The sequence below is a fragment of the Chelonoidis abingdonii genome, chromosome 6 (genome assembly GCF_003597395.2).
Source record: "Chelonoidis abingdonii isolate Lonesome George chromosome 6, CheloAbing_2.0, whole genome shotgun sequence".
NCBI lineage: Eukaryota > Metazoa > Chordata > Testudines > Testudinidae > Chelonoidis > Chelonoidis abingdonii.
Window position 1 is genome coordinate 456,758 of NC_133774.1, and position 20,352 is coordinate 477,109.

General features: G+C 53.9%; 1 protein-coding gene across 3 annotated transcripts in view; it reads right to left on the minus strand.

The window, feature by feature from the left end:
- Window positions 1–2,569: 2,569 nt before the first annotated feature.
- Window positions 2,570–20,352, minus strand: part of TLN1 (talin 1) — a 116,631-nt gene continuing 98,848 nt past the window's right edge. For all 3 annotated transcript variants that reach the window (XM_032800965.2, XM_075066797.1, XM_032800967.2), the window contains 4 exons: window positions 8,201–8,263; window positions 7,519–7,701; window positions 5,332–5,460; window positions 2,570–3,691 (listed from right to left, as the gene is read on the minus strand). In XM_032800965.2, coding sequence (XP_032656856.1) covers window positions 3,560–3,691; window positions 5,332–5,460; window positions 7,519–7,701; window positions 8,201–8,263 — 507 coding nt within the window. In that variant the 3' untranslated portion in view covers window positions 2,570–3,559. The remainder of the gene's footprint in view (window positions 3,692–5,331; window positions 5,461–7,518; window positions 7,702–8,200; window positions 8,264–20,352) is intronic.

Below are 20,352 nucleotides of genomic sequence, written 5' to 3' on the forward strand. Positions count from 1 at the left end.
CAGATCAGGCCCTGCCTTGGACCAAGGTGTCATAAACAGATAGTTAAGGGTTAATCTCTCTTTTACCTGGAAAGGGTTAAGAACCTCAGTGAACCTGGCTGACACCTGACCCAGAGGACCAATGGGGGGACAAGATATTTTCAAGTCTTGGTGGAGGGAAGTCTTTGTTTGTGCTCTTTGTTTTGGGGGTTGTTCACTCTTGGGACTAAGAGGGACCAGACGTCAATCCAGGCTCTCCAAATCTTTCTGAATCAGGGCTTGGCTACATTGGCACTTTACAGTGCTGCAACTTTTCCGCTCAGGGGTGTGAAAAAACACCCTCCTGAGCGCTGCAAGATACAGCGCTGTAAAGTGTCAGTGTATTCAGGGCTCCCAGTGCTGCATGCTACACCCGAAAAGGATGTGGTTTACGTGCAGCGCTGGGAGAGCTCTCTCCCAGCGCTGCCGCTCTGACCACACTCACACTTCAAAGCGCTGCCGCGCCAGCGCTTTGAAATTTCTAGCCAAGCCCTCAGTCTCTCATGTTTCAAACTTGTAAGTAATAGCCAGGCAAGGCCTGTTAGTCTTATTTTTGTTTTCTCAACTTGTAAATGTTCCTTTTTGCTGAGAGGATTTTACCTCTGGTTGCTGTAATTTGGAACTTAAGGCTAGAGGGGGTTCCTCTGGGCTCTATGAATCTGATTACCCTGTAAAGTATTTTCCATCCTGATTTTACAGAGATGATTTTTACCTTTCTTTCTTTATTTAAAAGCTTTCTTTTTAAGAACCTGATTGATTTTTCCTTGTTTTAAGATCCAAGGGGATTGGATCTGGACTCACCAGGAATTGGTGGGGGAAAGGAGGGGGGATGGTTAAATTCTCCTTGTGTTAAGATCCAAGGGGTTGGATTGGTGTTCACCAGGAACTTGGTGAAAAAGCCTCTCAAGGCTGCCCAAGGAGGGGAAGGTTTTGGGGGGACAGGAAGTGTTCCAGACACTAAAATTTCTGGATGGTGGCAGTGTTACCAGATCTAAGCTAGTAATTAAGCTTAGAAATGTCCATGCAGGTCCCCACATCTGTACCCTAAAGTTCAGAGTGGGGGAGGAACCTTGACACAAGGGCTGGTCCCTGCCCAGAACAGGCTTCAGAGCTGGGACTGCACCCACGTAAGGAGGGGGGGGAGGGGAGGGGAGGGGAGGGGCGAGGCAGGGATGTGGGAGCCCAGTGTCTGCTCCATACTGGCTACAGCCTGTTATGTTGCTATTCCTGGGAGTGGGGTGCTGCCTGTGAGCTGAGGGGGAGGGCCATGGTGGCAGCCCTGCCCTGGGAGCTGGGCACTTTGGCCTCACCCCGCAGTCTGAGGGGAGATGAAGAAAGCCCCAGGCTTGGAACCCACAGGCCAGCCCCAGCCCGGGGAGAAGAATGAATATTGGGCTGGTGGCAGGAGAACCTCCCAAGCAGCAGGACTCTCCCAGCAGGGCCCCCATAGTAGTAATGGGCCAATGCTGGTGCTGAGAGCAGAGTCTGCTGCTCTGTCCCCTGCTTCCTCGGCTGAGAGCAGCCAGCTGGGGGCTCCAGGGGCAGCACAGGCCCAGCTGCCTGACAGGGAGTGAAATTCAGGCCCTGCTCTGCTAAAACCAAACAGCTGCTGCTGCTTCTGGTGGGCTCGAGACCCAGCTGCTGGTGTCAGGGGCAGGTGTTACTGCTGCTGCAGCCACCTGCTCAGTTCCCCATGAGAACTGTCATGGGGATGCTTGTGGGACCAGCCCACTCCTGCTGCCCTGCTCTCACCCTTAGGCCAGGCCTGTTCCCTGGGGCTGGCGCTGCCCAGCAGTCCTCACCCTCCCCATCACACCAAAGCCTGCTGGTACCCCTCACCCTGCTTCCCAGGGATCTCTCTGCCCTGGAGGACTTACTCCGGGCCAGCTCCCCGGGGCACTTCCCGCTCCTAGCTGCAGCTCCCCAGTTCAGTGACGTCACCCTTCACTTCCAGACTACTCCGAACTCCGCCCAGCTGCTGCCCTTCTCCAGTCATTGCAAATTGTCCGTGGTGTCCTGCCTCTGCTGGACCCTGCTGGGCCCACTGAGCTTTTCAGAGGGGAAGGTTTATAATGGGGCACATTGAGCACCAAAGAGTCTGAAAACTGCCACCCTCTTGCTTTGGTTCTAAAAGACGTGGGGAAGGAGGGGGCCCCCAGCAGGTAGTAGTGTCCGGGAGAGGCCCCTGGGGTCTCTGACACAGGAAGGGAGCAACTGCCCCCAGCCAGCCCCCCAGCAGGGAGGAGTGTCCGGGAGAGGCCCCTGAGGTCTCACACACAGGGAGGGAGCAGTTGCCCCTAGCCAGCCCCCCAGCAGAGAGGAGTGTCCGGGAGAGGCCCCTGAGGTATCACACACAGGGAGGGAGCAGCTGCCGCCAGCAGGGAGGAGTGGCCGGGAGAGGCCCCTGAGGTCTCACACACAGGAAGGGAGCAGCTGCCCCTAGCCAGCCCCCCAGCAGGGAGGAGTGTCTGGGAGAGGCCCCTGGGGGTCTCCCCTGGCAGCCCGGGGACAGCGGACGCAGCTGAGTTGTGGCCACTGATGTAGACCAAAGAAGCAGGAAAGCCAGTTTTATTGATGAAGAATCCTTTGCAAGGAGCCCTCCCGTTCCCCACCCCAGGAGTGGCAGGGCAGCCGCTTTCCCTTAATGTTTAACAGTGGAAGCTCAGTATCAAAATAAGAGGTGAGAGAAGCCTCAGCCAGTGCGGGGCGGCAGGAGGGGGGTTTCAGAGCGGAGGAGGGGTGGAGGATGCAGGGCTCCGGGGCCCAGGGCAGGAGATGCTAGGGGAGGAGGTTAGTGGCTGGGGGAGCAGGCGAGTTCAATACTTCAGAAATTCAACACTACAAAAATACTGGAGCTCTTGGACGCACGATGCAGGCACTTGGGAACGAGGAGCAGCAGGGGGCGCTGGCTGGGGGCTGCTCCAGGGGCAGGCAGGTCCCTGCAGGTAGGAGGCACAATGGGGCAGGGGGCAAATCTAGAGATTAACCCCTTGCACCCTGGAGCAGAGGCACTGGGCGACAGGGAAGGCGCAGCCAGCAATAAGGCATCAGAGGAGAGGGTGGGTTGGTGAAAGAGTCACCAGGGAAGCAGTTTCTGTCCCCCCCCATTGCACAACTGGCCCCAGGGCGGAGCTGGGTGAGAACCATCTCCAAGCTCCACGCCCAGAGACGTGGAACCTACAAAGGCACAAAGGAAAACGCCTGAAAGGTGTGGGAGGGAGGGGCAGCCCCAGGCCCACGGGGCTCGAGGCAGCTGCATAGGTGAGCCCCAGCCCAGGCCTGCAGAGCTCCAGCCTTCTCGCACCCCACGGAGCAGAGCGTAGAAGCGTGTGCCTGTGGCGCGCTGGCTGCGCAGTGAAGCAGAGTTGCTGGTGCAGCACCTGCTGGGGGCAGCAGTGGGCAGTGTCAGATCAGTCCCCAGTCCGCTGGACAGCAGGCGAGTCTGGGTGATCCAGGCAATCCCTGCATTAAATAGGAGGCGGCGGCAGCAGTCTCTGTGGTGAGAGGGGGTGGTCAGGCTCAGCTCATGGCCACGCTCCCCTCAGTTCTGCCCCTCATCCCGCAGCTCTGAGGGCAGGAACTTGTACTGCTGCTGCCGGATCATGGCCAGCTTCTTCCGGGCCTCCTCCAGCTCCCGCTCCTTCCGCAGCATCTCCTCCTGTGCCGCAATGATCTGCCAGCGAGAGACTCAGGTGAGAGCCTGCCCTGCCCATGGGTCCTGAGGCCCTGCAAGCACCGGTTGGGGCCCGCCCACAGGTCCTGGGGCCTACTCGTGGGTCCTGGGGCCCTGTGAGCACCAGCTGGGGCCTGCCATCCTCCAGGTTACAGACAGCTGGCGTCTGCCATGCTAGAGAGGTGTGAATGTTGGCTCGCAGCGAACCAGCTCCAGCCGAGGGCAGCAGGCTGGACTCTTATTCCCTCATCCTGACCCTAGCGTCAGAGCCAGGGCTATGCAGTATTCCCAGGTTTACGCTGAACCTCTGACTCCCCCACCCATCCCCATGCATGGGGACAAACATACACTCCATGTCCCGGGCATCCTGTAAGGGCTGAGATGTGGGACTCTCCCTGCATGCCCTGCTGAGCCGCCTCCTGGGCCGGGGGTCTCTCGCTGGGGGTCCCGCAGAGCTGGCCCTTGTTCTGTAGCTACAACAGTCACTGCTAACACTCTGGCAGGGATATTAAACCTCATGTTCAGGGCCAGAGCCGAACTCGATTGGTTAGAGTCCAAGAGGAGGCTTGATGTGGGGCAGATTATCCTACTGCAGGCTTCTTGCACCCGCCTCTGAAGTGTCTGGTGCTGCTGCTCCAGGCACAACAGGACCCCGGGCCGCACCCTGTCTGGCACTTGATGTGACAAACTGGGAATGTTCTTAATGTTTCCCCTGAATACTGTGTGGGGGCCTCAGTTTCTGGCCGACCCTCTGTCGCCTGGCAACTAATGGCCAGGCCCTTCCCCCCTGCCGGGGATGCTAAAGGTGTGGGAGAACAAAGAGGTCAAGTGACCTCCTGGCCTGGGAAAGAGACAAAGGCCAGAGAGGAGGAGTGGCTAGAGGAGGTTTCAGTTTGGGGCTGGCTGGGGACAAGGACTGAAATGCAGACGTGGGGGTCTGACTCGCTGGACCCCAAAATGGACCCGGCCAAGGGGTCCAGATCTCTCTATCTAGAAGCTCTGTTTTAGACCCTGTTCCTGTCATCGAATAAACCTCTGTTTTACTGGCTGGCTGAGAGTCACGTCTGACGGCAAAGTGGGGGTGCAGGACCCTGTGGCTTCCCCAGGACCCTGCCTGGGTGGACGCGCTGTGGGAAGCACACGGAGGGGCAGAGGATGCTGAATGCTCCAAGGAGAGACCCAGGAGGTGAAGCCGTGTGAGCTTCTTGCCCTGGAGACTGTCTGCTCCAAGGGAGATGAGGCTCCCCAAAGTCCTGCCTGGCTTTGTGGGGAGCAGTTCCAGAGCATCGCCCGGGGACTCCGTGACACTTGGCACATCCTGTCCTGACATCCAATGCCATGTCTCAACCCAGCCCCATTCTCAGCACACCCTGGGGGTGCAGGCAGCGTCTCCCCACAGCAGAGAAGTTTCCAAGGGGGAAGGCAGAGGTTTGAGCAGCTCTTGGCCCTGAGGCTGCGAGGGAAGCACATTTTCTGGCTGTATCCGCTTAACTGTGCAGCAGTGACACAGTTAAGGGATAAGGTAGAGTTGTCATGAGGTTTCAGGGGCAACACTCCCTGGAAGGAAGGGGCATTTCCCCTGCTCAGCGCTGCTGTTTCAAGCTGCCTGCAGCCTCCAGGCGTGACCCCCTGCTCCTCACCTGCGCGATTCCGCCGACCATTTTCTCCTTCACCACCACTGTCTCGTTCTCCTGGTCCTGGAAAGCGGCTGCTTTCTGGGCTGCCTTCACCAGGTGGTCTGATGCCCTCTTCACGGCGTTGCCAGCGGCCTGGGCAGAGAGAAAGGGAAGGTGGCGCAGACTCAGCAAGGGACGAGGTTCTGTCACCTGCGAGTGGGGAGCCACTGCCCAGGATGGCCATAGCAGGGCTTACTGGGCTCCAGGGCTGGCAAGGGGACATGACAGGGGGCAAGGGCTGGTGAGGGCTCCAGGCCTCCATTAGGGGCAACAGGACCCATGCTGGTGGCTGAGAGGATGGGGGCAGCCGGTGGGATGTCGTGACTGCAGGGGGTAGAGGGAGGCCAGGCTCGGGACTCCTTGCAAGTGCAGGGTCAGGGCACAAGGTGGTGGCCTGGGCGCAGGGGGCTGCAGCCGTGAAGGTGACTCTGCTCTCGTGCCTGCACCCTCGAGCTGCGGGTCATGTGGGTGCTGGGAGCTGCCGGGGATTCCTGTACATAGTCAGCAGTGCAGAGGCAGCGGAAATGCTGCACAGGGCCCAGGGAGGTAGGGACAGACCCAGAGCCCAAGCGAGGCAGAGCTGGGCCTGCAGTGGAGGCAGGGCAGGACAAGACAAAGGCCTCTGTACTCTGGGAGTGGGCTGGAGTCACAGGGCTGCCAAGAAGGCCTCTGAGCCGGATAACAGGCACCCCGTGCCCCGGTGCCAGGGCCCCGCCACCCCTCAACTCCCCGTGCCCCAGCGCCAATGCCCCACCGTCCCTTAACTCCCCGTGCCGCAGCACCAGGGCCCCGCTGCCCCTCAAATTCTCGAGTGCCGGCGCCAGGGCCCCGCCGCCCCTCAACTCCCCGTGCCCTGGCGCCAGGGCCCCGCCGCCCCTCAACTCCTCGAGGGCCAGCGCAAGGGCCCTGCTGCCCCTCAACTTGCCGTGCCACAGCACCAGGGCCCCGCCGCCCCTCAACTCCTTGAGTGCCAGCGCCAGGGCCCCACCGCCCCTCAACTCCCCATGCCCCGGCGCCAGGGCCCCGCCGCCCCCCAACTCCCCGTGACCCAGCGCCAGGACCCCGCCGCCCCTCAACTCCCCGTGCCCCAGCGCCAATGCCCCGCCGCCCCTCAGCTCCCTGTGCCCCAGCGCCTGGGCCCCGCCGCCCCTCAGCTCCCTGTGCCCCAGCGCCCGGGCCCCGCCGCCCCTCAACTCGCCGTGCCCCAGTGCCAGGGTCCCGCCGCCCCTTAACTCCCCGAGTGCCAGCGCCAGGACCCCGCTGCCCCTTAACTCCTCGTGCCCGAGCGCCAGGGCCCCGCCGACCCTTAACTCCTCGTGCCCGAGCGCCAGGGCCCCGCCGACCCTTAACTCTCCGTACACCAGTGCCAGGGCCCTGTTGCCGCTTAACTCCCCATGCCCCAGCACCAACGCCCCACTACCCTTTAACTTCTCGTGCACCAGCGCCGGGGCCCTGCCGCCTCTTACCTCCTTGTGCCCCAGAGCCAGGAGCTGCCTATGAGCAAGCCCCCCGGTAGCCTTGCAAGCGCCAGAGCCAGGGTTCTCGCTCACCCTCCCCAGTAAACCCCTCACATGCCAGAGCCTGTGTCCTCTCCTCACAGATAACCTTTTCAGTGCCATAGCCTGAGGGTTTGCACCCCTCCCCGAGTTAGCCTCACATCCTATGCTTGCTGGAGCAGAAGTGCTCCCAATTCACCCAGTCATAATTAACCCTTAGGGCCCCAGTGTGGGGTAAAGCAGGCATCCCCCCAGTGCTGGTAACCCTGGAGTCCGTGCCTTGGAGCAGGTGATCCGGCGCAGCCCAGTGCAGCTGGGAAGAGAACTGTTCTCAGTTGCTGGCAGCAGCCTTGGGTTTGCTGCCCTGGGGGTGTTAATTCCCCCAGGATGAATCGTGCCTTATAAATACATGGGCAGGCCGGGTTACAGGGTGGCAGGGCTGATATTTTATACCCCGCTCCTGGGGGGAGGCACAAGACCCTGACAGAGTGGGGAGCTCCACTCACCCCACAGCCTGCGGTGGGAAGGGCCCCGCCAGCACCAGGACGCCAACCCTGCTTGGGATGCCCCATCCTGTGCTGCGCATGTACTTTAGCTCTGGAGAGCACCTCCTGCTGTCCCTAGGGGAGCCAGTCCCCCCAACCCAGGGACTCACCTGTAGCCGCTTCATAGACTCAGAGTCTTGGTCAGCCTTCACCTTACAGGCCACCAGGAGCTGCGCTGTGGAGGCGGCCACCTGCTTGGCGGAGGAGATGAGTTTCTCCTCGCTGGCATGGCCCTGCACTGCTGCGTTCGCAGCCTCACACAGGTTGTTGGTGGCAGCAGCCACCATGCGGGCCTGGCAGGGAGAAGGAGATGGGGTGAGTGAAGAGGGGCCTGGAAGGGCGAGGTCCTGGGGGAGGTGGGGAGAGCAAGGAAGGGGCGCAGCATGTGGAAGGGTGCGGTCCTGCGGGGGGGGCGGGGATAAGGCACATGGAAGGGTGGGGCATGTGGGGGGCAAGGTCCTGGGGAGGCACATGGAAGGGCAAGGCCAGGGGGTGGCGGGAAGCGTGGAGGGCAGGGCATGTGGAGGGGGCCAGGAGGGAAGGCGATGCCCAGGGTGGGGGACAGATGGGAGGAAGGGAGAGGAGCGACCTCTGTGCCCTGCTGCAGCTGGTGTGAGGAAGGAGGGAAGGGGAGTGAGGGGCAGGATCTGACGGGAAGAGGCTCCCTACAGAGAGGAGGACAGTCTCCACAGTCTCGGGGGGGAGTACATCAACCAGGGAGGAACCTTCCCTGCACCATGGGACAGGGCCTGGGCACAGTGACTCCGATACTAAAGGGCCTTTGATACTCACAGCTGAAATGAGGCCCTGGGACCACTGGCCGTCGTCCACTGCATTGGCGGGGATGGCACCCACCTGCGGGAGCAAGGACAGGGTGAGCGAGCCCTGCTGTGGCTGGCCCCCCGCCCACCCCGGTAATGGCGCAGGGCCCAGCGAGCGGCTGCAGGGAACATGTAGCCCTTCTCTGGCCCTGGCCCTGGCCCTGGCCCTAGGACCCCAAGGGCATGGCAGCCCTGGGCTTGTCCTGCTCTCTAGAGTGTCCGGGTCCCTCTGCGGCAGGGCACTCCACAGCTGCCAGTCCCCTCCCACCGAGCCTGGACAGCGACTCAGAGCCAGACACTCCAAGGCCAGGTGGGACCACTGTGAGCATCTTGTCTGATCTGGATACCACAGGGCCTAGGACCGGTTCGACCCCCCTGCCCAGCACAGGGCCTAGGACCGGTTCGACCCCCTGCACGGCACAGGGCCCTTACAGGGCTTCCTTGGATTAATTTCTGCTTCAAGGCCAAGGCCAGGGCTTGAACGAGACCAGATTCTTTAGAAAAACACCCAACCTTGATTTCAACAGTTTCCAGTGATGGAGAATCCACCACAGCCTGGGGTAAGTTGTTCCAGTGGTAACTACCCACACCGGCACCTTATTGCTGGCTTCGACTTCCATCCACTAAATCTTTTGTCTGCTAGACTGAGCCCTTTGTGACACCCTGGCACTCCCTTGTTCACCACTTTCAGATCATTAGAACAAGTTTTGCACAAACTATGCCTAGTGAGGTATCATTCTAAAAGCCTTGATCTGCTAGACAGTAATATCTCATTGGATTGTATGTGCCATCATCGTATGTGAAGTTATGAAGTTTGGCTGTGTATGTGTTACTGAAACGTTGTTAGGCTGAAAACACCCACAAGCAACCTTTCAGGTATAACAGTAAAAAGGCCAAACAATGTTAATGTCTTAAAGGTGAATGGTGTAAAAATATACTTAGGAAGGTCATAAAAGAATTTGAAGAACAGCTAGCCAAAGACTCAGTAAATAATAGCAAAAAATTTTTTAAGTGCATCAGAAGCAGGAAGCCTGCTAAACAACCAGTGGGGCCACTGGACGATCAAGGTGCTAAAGGAGCACTCAAGGACAATAAGGCCATTGCAGAGAAACTAAATTAATTCTGCATCGGTCTTCACGACTGAGGATGTGAGGGACATTCCCAAACCTCAGCCATTCTTTTTAGGTGAGAAATCTGAGGAACCGTCCCAGACTGAGGTGTCATAAGACGAGATTTTGGAACAAATCGATAAACTAAACAGTAATAAGTAGGGCTGTCGATTAATCGCAGTTAACTCACACGATTAACTCAAAAAATTAATTGTGATTAAAAAAATTTATCTCGATTAATTGTACTTTTAATCGCACTGCTAAACAATAGAATACCAATAGCAATTTATTAAATAGTTTTGGATGTTTTTCTACATTTTCAAATACACTGATTTCAATTCCAGCACGGCATACAAAGTGCACAGTGCTCACTTTATATTATTTTTATTACAAATATTTACACTGTAAAAATGATAAACAAGGAAATAGTATTTTTCAATTCACCTCCTACAAGTACTGTAGTGCAATCTCTTTATCGTGAACGTGCAACTTACAAATGTAGATTTTTTTGTGTTACATAACTGCACTCAAAAAACCCAAAACAATGTAAAACTTCAGAACCTACAGTCCAGTCAGTCCTACTTCTCGTTCAGCCAATTGCTAAGACAAATAAATTTGTTTAATGCTGCCCAGTTCCTATTTATAATGTCACCTGAAAGTGAGAACAGGCGTTTGCATGGCACTTTTGTAACTGGCATTGCAAGGTATTTACGTGCTAGATATGCTAAACATTTGTATGCCCCTTCATGTTTCAGCCACCATTCCAGAGGAAGCCTCATGCTGATGACGCTCGTTAAAAAAATTAATGCATTAATAAATTTTGTGACTGAACTCCTTGGGGGAGAATTGTTATTTTCCTGCTCTTTTTACCCCATTCTGCCATATATTTCATGTTATAGGAGTCTCTGATTGATGGGACCAGACATGTTGTATCATTTTAAGAACACTTTTCGCCTCAAATCTGACAAAAGAATGTGAGATTTCTAAGATAGCTACAGTCTTGACCCAAAGGTATAAAAATCTGAAGTGCCTTTCCAAAATCTGAGTGGACGAGGTGTGGAGCATGTTTCAGAAGTCTTAAAAAGAGCAACACTTCTGAGGCGGAAAACTATAGAATGAACGCCAAAAAGGAAAATCAAACCTTCTGCTGGTGGCATCTGACTAGATGGATAAAATGGGAATAGTCGGTCCGCCACTGCTTTGGATCATTTATCAAGCAGACCTTCATTCACAGACATAGATGCATGTCTTTGGAAGGGTGGTGAGCATCAAGGGACATATGAATCCTTTAGTGCACTCTGGCACGTAAATACCTTTGATGCCTGGCTACAATATATAGTGCCATGCGAATGCCTGTTCTCATTTTCAGGTGACACTGTAAACAAGAAGCAGGCCAGCATTATCTCTGCAAATATGAACAAAACTTGTTTTGTCTTGAACTGGTGAGGAGAAGTAGGATGGAGTGGACTTGAGGCGCTAAGTTTTACATTGTTTATTTTTGAATGCAGTTATTTTTTGTACATATTCTACATTTGAAGTTCAACTTTCACAATAAAGAGATTCCAGCACACTATTTATAGTAAATTGAAAATGCTTTATCTTCTGTTTTTTACTGTGCAAATATTGTTAATTTAAAAATAATAATATAAAGTGAGCACTGTACACTTTGCATTCTGGTAGTAATTGAAAATCAATATATTTGAAAATGTAGAAAACATCCAAAAAATATATAAATGGTTATTCTTTTATCTTTAAACAGTGCAATTAATCATGCAATTAACTGCAATTAATGTTTATGAGATTTAATTTTTTTAATTGCTTGACAGCCCTAGAACGAAGTCACCAGAACAGATGGTCATTCAGCCCAAGAGTTCTAAAGAACTTCAAATGTGAAACTGCCAAGAACTACTAGTGTTGGTAAACCTACATTTAAATCAGCTTCTATACCAAATGACTGAGCATAGCTAATTGTGACGACAATTTTTTAAAAAGGCTCCAGAGTGATCCTGGCAATACAGGCTGGAAAGCCTGATCTCCCAGTACGAGCAAACTGTTGAAACCATAATAAAGAATCAGATTTGTCAGAACATAGATGAACATTAATTTGTTGGGGAAAGAATCAACACGGTTTTGTAATGGAAATCATGCCTCACCAATCTACTTACTAGAATTCTTTGAGGGGTCAACAAACATGTGGACAAGCCGGGGATCTTGTGGTATAGTGTACTTAGATTTTTGAAAGCATTTGACAAAGTTCCCTCACCAAAGGCTTCTTATGCAACGAACCTGCACGGGATAAGAGGGAAAATCTCTCATGGATTTTGTAAACTGTTTAAAAGACAGGAAACCAAAGAGCAGGTAAATGCTTCAGTTTCAGAATCGAGAGAGGATAATAGTGGCGTCCCCCAGGGTCTGTACTTGGCCCAGTCCTATTCAGCATATTCATAAATGATCTGGAGAAAGGGTAAAACAGTGAGGTGCAAATTTATAGATGATCAAAACCACTTCAAGATAAGTTAAGACCCAGGCAGACTGCGAGAGCTACCAAAGGATCTTCTCAGGACCTGGGTGACTGGGCAACAAACAGCAGATGAATCAATGTGATAAATGAAGTAATGAATTGAAAACTAATCCCACTCTACATATAAAATGAGGGGTCTTTAATTAGCTGTACCACTCAAGAAAGATTCTTGGAGTCCTTTGTGGAGATTCTCTGAAAACATCCACTCAGTGTGCAGCAGTTACCAAAAAAGCAAAACAGAATGTTTGGAATCATTAGAAAGTGATAGGATAATAACAGAAAATATCACTTGCGCCTATGTAAATCCCTGGTATGTGCACTAATCTTGAAGTGTGTGCAGAGTGGCCGCCCATCCCAAAAAATAATATTGGAATGGAAAATTCAGAAAAGGGAAACAAATATGATGAGGGATGTGAATGGCTCCGTATTGAGGAGAGATTTTAATAAAAAGACTGTACTCACCTTTGTAATTGTTGTTCTTTGAGATGTGATGCTCATATTCCATTCCAGTAGGTCGTGCGCGCACCGTGTGCACGTTCGTTGGAAGATTTTACCCTAGGCAACATCAGGGGTAAGCTGGGCGCCCCTGGAGTTGGCTCCACCATGGCCACCGAGATATATCCCCTGCCGAACCGGCCACCCTTCAGTTCCTTCTTTGCGGCTACTCCGACAGTGGGGAAGGAGGGCGAGTTTGGAATGGTATGAGCAACACATCTCGAAGAACAACGTTACAAAGATGAGTAACCGGTCTTTTCTGTTCTTCGGGTGTTTGCTCATATTCCATCAATTAGGTGATTCCCAAGCCTTACCTAGCGGTGGGGTCGGCATTTGAGACGCTGCGGATGCAAAACTGCTGAGACCAAGAGCTGCATCGGTCTCTTAGACTGCTGAACCAATGTTAGTGTGAGGCAGAGGTCTGAATGGAAGCACCACGTAGGCAGCGGCGGACACATTCCTGGATCGGACATAGGCCAGCGAAAGCAGCAGATGAGGCTGCGCCCAAAGTAGAATGGGCGATGAGATGGCTAAGCCGGAAGTGACCAATTCATAGCATGTTTCGATACAGGATATCACCCAAGATGAAATTAGGTTGGAGGAGGACCGGCATGCCTTTCATCTTGGTCTCCACGGCTACAAAGAGCTGGGGTGACCATCGGAAGGGCTTTTTGGTTCTTCAATATAAAGGCGAGAGCCCTGCGGACATCCAAGTATGTAGTTGTTTATCCCGACGCGATTGAATCCGTTCGGTTAAAAAAACTGGAGAAAAGATGTTCTTGATTAAGCATGAAGGCAGACACCACCTTAGAGGAGGAATGCCGGGGTGGTCGCAGCTGTACCCGTCCTTTGAATACCGTTATGGAGGATCCGCCTGTCAAAGCCCGAAGCTCCCGATTACTCATCTTGCCGAGGTGATTAGCGACAAGGAAGCTGTCTCCAGGAGTGGTTACAGCAGCGAGCAGTTGGCTAGAGGCTCACAGGGGCGTAACCGCGCATGCACCTTCGTCTTAGTGCACTTAGGTGAGATCCTATATGGTTGACTTCGCGGATAGGGGCGTCTACTTGAGGTACAACCGTCCAATCCTGTTAAGGAACCTGCGAAACTATGTGAGTGACGATAAAGAATTGCATGCTGGCCAACTTTGCCCCCTGTTGACAAGAGACAGTCCGTATAAAAAATAAGCCTCCAATACAAGGGATGCACTCCTCGTCTAGTATATAGAAAGAGAGACCGCCATGTCACTCTGCTCTTCTCTAGAGGTCGTACCTAGGTTAGTTCCTCTAGGGACTATTATGTAAGACCTCACTAATGACTTGTCTGGGGGATTAAGATACCTACCTGGGTCACCCACTCTGAGCACAACGGCTACTCATCTTCTGGGCGAAATATGTCAGACCTACAATGACAAGGGGCATCTGAGTGAAAACTGAGGGCCTGTGATATAGAGGAAATCAGACTAGATGATCTAATGGTCACTTCTAGCTTAAACTCTGTGAAACATCTATAAAACTGTGGAATTCCCCCTGCAATTCCACTGGATGTGTTATTCTTCACTTCCTGTCCTAAAATGGTTGCTTATCATTCTTGTCTATCAGGTTTACTCTTACTTATAAACTGCCATAAAGCTTACCAGAGTTTTAGACAGGTCCCTTCCTCAAGCATCTTACAATTTAAGGTCCATCCCTCAAGAAGTTTACAGTTGACATCGGATGGTTCTTATTCGAGTGCTTGCTCATATCGATTCCAATTAGGTGTGCGTGCACTGCATGCACGTTCATCGGAAGATTTTTACCCTAGCAACACTCAGTGGGTCAGCTGGGCGCCCCCTGGAGTGGCGCCACCATGGCACCGGATATATACCCCTGCCAACCCGGCCACCCTTCAGTTCCTTCTTGCCGGCTACTCCGACAGTGGGGAAGGAGGGCGGGTGTGGAATGGATATGAGCAACACATCTCGAAGAACAACAGTTACAAAGATGAGTAACCGTCTTTTCTTCTTCGAGTGTTTGCTCATATCCATTCCAATTAGGTGATTCCCAAGCCTTACCTAGGCGGTGGGGTCGGAGTGAGACGCTGCGGAATGCAAAACTGCTGAGCCAAAGGCTGCATCGTCTCTAGACTGCTGAACCAATGTGTAGTGTGAGGCAGAGGTCTGAATGGAAGACCAGGTAGCAGCGCGACACATTTCCTGGATCGGGACATAGGCCAGGAAAGCAGCAGATGAGGCTTGCGCCCAAGTAGAATGGGCGATGAGATGGCTAGCCGGAATGTGAGCCAATTCATAGCATGTTCGAATACAGGATATCACCCAAGATGAAATTAGTTGGGAAGAGACCGGCATGCCTTTCATCTGGTCTGCCACGGCTACAAAGAGCTGGGGTGACCATCGGAAGGGTTTGGTTCTCTCAATATAAAAGGCGAGAGCCCTGCGGACATCCAAGGTATGTAGTTGTTGATCCCGACGCGATGAATACGGCTTCGGGAAAAAAACTGGGAGAAAGATGTCTTGATTAACATGAAAGGCAGACACCACCTTAGGGAGGAATGCCGGGTGTGGTCGCAGCTGTACCCTGTCCTTGTGGAATACCGTATATGGAGGATCCGCTGTCAAAGCCCGAAGCTCCGATACTCATCTTGCCGAGGTGATAGCGACAAGGAAGGCTGTCTTCCAGGAGAGGTACAGCAGCGAGCAGGTGGCTAGAGGCTCACAAGGGGAACCCATGAGCTTGGCTAGCACCAGGTTGAGATCCTAGGTAGGGGTAGGGCGTCTGACTTGAGGGTACAACCGCTCCAATCCTGTAAGGAACCTGGAAACTATGGAGTGAGAAAAGATTGAGCTGCCACTTTCCCCTGGTGGAAGGCTGAAATAGCTGCAAGATGCACCCTTATAGAAGAGACCGCCAGGCCCTGCTCTTTGAGGGACCATAGGTAATCCAGGACAATGGGGACAGAAACTTGTCTGGGGATTAAGTTACCCTGAGCACACCAGTGGGAGAAACGCTTCCACTTGGCGAGATATGTCGACCTCATGGAAGGCTTCCTGCTGCCTAAGAGCACCTGTTGTACCGAGACGGAACAACGCAATTCCGACTGCCTCAACCACGTAGCAGCCATGCTGTCAGCTGAAGGGATTGCAGGTCCGGATGGTGAAGCCTGCCAAAGTCCTGTGTTATGAGGTCCGGCCAGAGTGGCAGGGGGATCGGGTCTGCCACGGAGAGGTCGAACAACAGGGTGTACCAATGCTGCCTCGGCCATGCTGGAGCTATGAGGATCAGGTGGGCTCTGTCCCTGCAGAGCTTGAGTAGGACTCTGTGGACGAGCAGAAACAGTTGGAAGGCATAAAGTAGGTGTCTCTTCCACGGAATCAGGAATGCGTCTGAGAAGGAGCCCGAGGAGCGTCCTTGGAAGGAGCAGAACACGAGGCATTTCCTGTTCTCTCGAGAGGCAAAGAGGTCTATGTGGGGAAAGCTCCACCTCCGGAAAACAGAATGGATAATGTCCGGGTGTATTGACCACTCGTGAGACAGGAAGGATCTGCTGAGGTGATCTGCCAGAGTGTTCTGGACTCCTGGGAGAAAAAATGCTACCAAATCGATAGAGTGGGCTATGCAAAATTCCCAGAGGCGGATGGCTTCTTGATAGAGGAGGGCGGAGCGTGCTCCGCCCTGCTTGTTTATGTAAAACATGGCCGTTGTGTTGTACATGAACACTGATACACAACGGCCTTGTAGATGGACCCGAAACACCTGGCATACTAGACGGACTGCTCTCAGTTCCCTCACGTTGATGTGCAGGGACAGCTCTTGGGGCGACCAGAGGCCTTGAGTGTGACAACTCCCGAGATGGGCACCCCAACGCAGAGATGATGCGTCTGTGGTTAGGGCTACCGAGGATTGTGGTGGGTGGAATGGCATCCCTGCGCAGACCAGAGAGGGGTCTAGCCACCAAGTGAGGGAGTCGAGAACCTTCCTGGGGATAGTGAGCACCGAATCCAGACTCTGTGTGGACGGTATATTGAAGCCAGCCAGGTTTGGAAGGGATGGAGACGTAGTTTCACGTACTTGGTCACGAAGGTGCAGGAGGCCATGTGACCTACTAGGCCGAGGCAAGACCACACCAACGTTGTCAGAAAGGATTGAAGACTATGAATTAATGAAGCCATTGTTTGAAAATGAGACTGGGGGAGGCAGGCTCTGGCCAAACTGGAGTCCAGAACAGCTCCGATGAAGTCTATTCTCTGCGTGGGCGTGAGAGTAGACTTTTCTGTGTTGATCATGAGACTCAAGCTCCCGAAGAGGTCTCTGACGATGCACAGGTGCTGCGATACTTGTGACCGAGAAGTCCCTCAAATAAGCCAATCGTTGAGATACGGGTAGAAGTGTACTCGACGACGCCTGAGGGAGGCGACTACTACAGCCACGCATTTGGTGAAGACCCTTGGAGCTGTAGAAAGGCCAAAGGGAAGAACCATGAACTTAAAGTGTTGGTGGTTGACCACAAAATGGAGGTACCATCTGTGTGGCGGATAAATGGCGATGTGGAAATAAGCGTCCTTAATGTCGAGGGCGGCATACCAGTCTCCCGGATTCAGGGATGGGATGATGGTCCCCAGGGATACCATGTGGAACTTCAACTTTATCAGGGATTTATTGAGTTCTCGCAGGTCTAGGATTGGTCATAGACCTCCCTTTGCCTTGGGGATTAAAAAGTAGCAGGAATAGAACCCCTTGCCCCTCATGTCTTTTGGCACCTCCTCTATGGCCCCCAGCTTTAGGAGCGCCTGGACCTCTTGCCAGAGGAATTGCTCGTGAGAGGGGTCCCTGAAGAGGGACGGGTAGGGAGGGACTGAAACAAACTGTGGATGGTATCCCGTTTCCACCGTGCAAAGGACCCAACGAATGGAGGTTAGCTGGGACCAGGCAGGGAGGAAATGGGAGAGGCGGTTGAAAAAGGAGGGAGAAGGATCCGGTAGGATAACTGGTGGGCCGTCCTCGGGCGTCCCATCAAAAGTTTTGCTTAGGCCCCGCTGGTGGTTTAGGAGGCACTTGACTTTGGGATCCTTGAGGGCCGGACTGTCTTCGCCGATTCCCCCTGCCACACCTTCTGGTAGCCTCCTGACACGGCCTAGTCTGGTTGTACGGGCGGTATGGCTGGGCCCGGAAGGACCTTCATTGGGTCACTGGCGTGTGCATACCCAGCGAGCGCATTATGACACGATTGTCCTTGAGGCTTTGTAACCTGGGGTCGTTTTTGTCTGAGAAGAGGCCCTGTCCCTTGAAGAGTAAGTCCTGAATGGTCTGCTGCAATTCAGGGGGATGGCCTGAAGCCAGGAGATACGCCTCATCGTCACTCCGGTTGCCAGAGTTCTGGCCGCCGAGTCCGCGGCATCCAGAGAGGCCTGGAGGGAGGTTCTTGCCACCTTTTTACCCTCTTCGAGCAGGGCCGTAAACGCTGGATGGGACTTCTAGTGAAGAAGCTCCGTAAACTTCCCCACTGACACCCAGGTATTAAAATTGTACCAGCTTAGGAGGGCTTGTTGACTTGCCACCCTAAGTTGGAGGCCCCCAGCCGAGTATATTTTGCGGCCTAGGAGGTCCATACGTCTAGCCTCCTTCGTCCTTAGGCGCTGATACTTGCTGGCCATGACGCTCCCGTTCGTTCACCGATTGGACAACCAGAGAGCAGGGAGGTGGATGGGTGTAGAGGTATTCGTACCCCTTTGAGGGAGCCATATATTTCCTCTCTACTCCCCTAGCTGTAGGTGGAATTGAAGCTGGGGATTGCTAAATGGTGTCTGCATTGGCTTGTATAGTGCGGATGAACGAGAGTGCCACTCTAATAGGTGCATCAGCTGATAAGATGTCCACGACCGGGTCCTCTATTTCAGTGACCTCCTCCATCTGCAAATTCATATTCTGGGCCACCCGCCTCAAGAGGTCTTGATGTGCCCTGAGATCGATTGGCGGAGGGCCTGAGGAGGATGTTCCTGCTACCGCCTCATCAGGTGAGGAAGAGGAGGAAAGGTCCAGGACCAATGGGTCCTGAGGTGGGTCATGTACAGGAGGAGCATCAGCTGCATCAGGTGGAACCTCTGTGCCTCCGATGGAATTGGACCCTCATCTGTGCCTGTAGGGGGAAGGCGGCTCACTGTCGCCTCTGGTACCCGGTGTTCTGAGGGGGCTGAGCGTTAAGCCACTGACGGGGCACCTTGGGCCTGGTGGTATGCCCATGGTGTCCAGAAGGAAAAGTGATGAGGCCCTTGATCATGGTTTTGTCTCTCTGGATAGTGGCTGGGGATGTCAGAGTCACCCTCCAGAAGGTATGATGCACTTCCGGCCTGAGACGATACTGAACTGTGTCTCGAAGGCCACAGTGGTGCCAAGAGGACCTGTGAGGATGGCACTGTTCTTGACGCTTGATCCCAGGGCGGTACCAGGGAGCGGTAAAGGGAGCTATGGCAGTACTGTGAGCGAGACCGGGACCTTCTACCATAGCAGTGCCAGGAGGTCGACTGGGATCTCGAGCCCTGTCGCCTGGAGCGACTGCGGGATACATGATACCGAGATTGGTGCTGAGAGTCGGATCGGTACCAGGAGTATCTGTCTGGTGAACGTGATGCTGAGCGGCGCCGCGAGTACGACTGGTACCGCGACAGAGAGCGGTGCTGGGACTGCGAGCAGTGCTGGGAGCGGGAGTGACGTGATCGAGAGCGTATGCGAGACTGCGATTTGGAATGACGTCTCTCTGGAGGATCGACGGACGGAGGCCTTACCAGGGCTGGCTTGCCTATGGATTGAATAACTCGCACCGGTGGTGCCAGGGGTTGAGGATGCATCAGCTCCATCATCGAAATGAGCTCCCTTGCTGTGGAGAAGGTCTCCGGCATAGAAGGGAGAACAAGCTCACCCCCAGCAGGAGCCGGGGAGCTGTCTGGCACCGGACTCGACGGCCCTTGTGGGACCGGAATTGACGGTGCCGCCCCAGGTGGAGCAGCTATCTGCGGTGCTGGCGACTGTGGCGCAGCGGAAGACGGTGCCCGACGAACCATCTTAGACGAGTGCTCCTTCTGGGAGGCTGAAGTTGTATCAGCGTGTTGTTTCCCAGTCGGGGAAAGGGAGCAGTGCCGAGGAGTCAGGGCCAAGAGTCCTTCTCGGTACCGGGGCGATCCGGTGCCAAAGGGGCGCTCCTTACCGAGGCAGTCTGCTGGGCGCTCGGTACCGATGCTGCAGGACTAAGTGCCGACTCCATGAGGAGTTGCTTCAATCGAAAGTCCCGCTCCTTCTTCATCCTTGGTTTAAAGGACTTGCAAATGTGACACTTGTCAACAAGGTGGGATTCCCCTAGGCATTTGATGCAGGAGTCGTGGGGATCTCCTACTGGCATCGGCTTCTGGCACGCCAAGCACGGTTTGAATCCCGGTGCCTCGGGCATGGGCCCACACCGGGGCGGAGGAAAGGGGCTAATCCCCGATCTTTCTTTCAACTATATACACTAACTATAAAACTAAGTACAACCACAAAAATTCGAACTATAAACACAGTGAGGAGTAGAGAACTACGAGTAGCTAGGGAGGTGGAGATCAGCAAAGCCGTGCTCCACTGTTCCAACGACCGACACGGGCGGTAAGAAGGAACTGAGGGGCGGTTGGGCCGGCTGGGGTATATATCCAGTGCTATAGTGGCACCACTCCAGGGGGCGCCCTGCCGGCCCACCGAGTGTTGCTAGGGTAAAAATCTTCCTACGAACGTGCATGTGGCGCGCGCACACCTAATTGGAATCGATATGAGCAAGCACTCGAAGAAGAATTGGGATTTTTCACCTTGGAAAAGAGATGACCGGGGAGGGGGGAATATGATTGAGGGCTATGAAATCATGACTGGTGTAGAGAAAAAGTGTTATTTACTTCTCCTCATAACACAAGACTAAGGGTCACCAAATGACATTAATAGGCAGCAGGTTTAAAACAAATAAAAGGAAGTGGTTTTTTTCACACA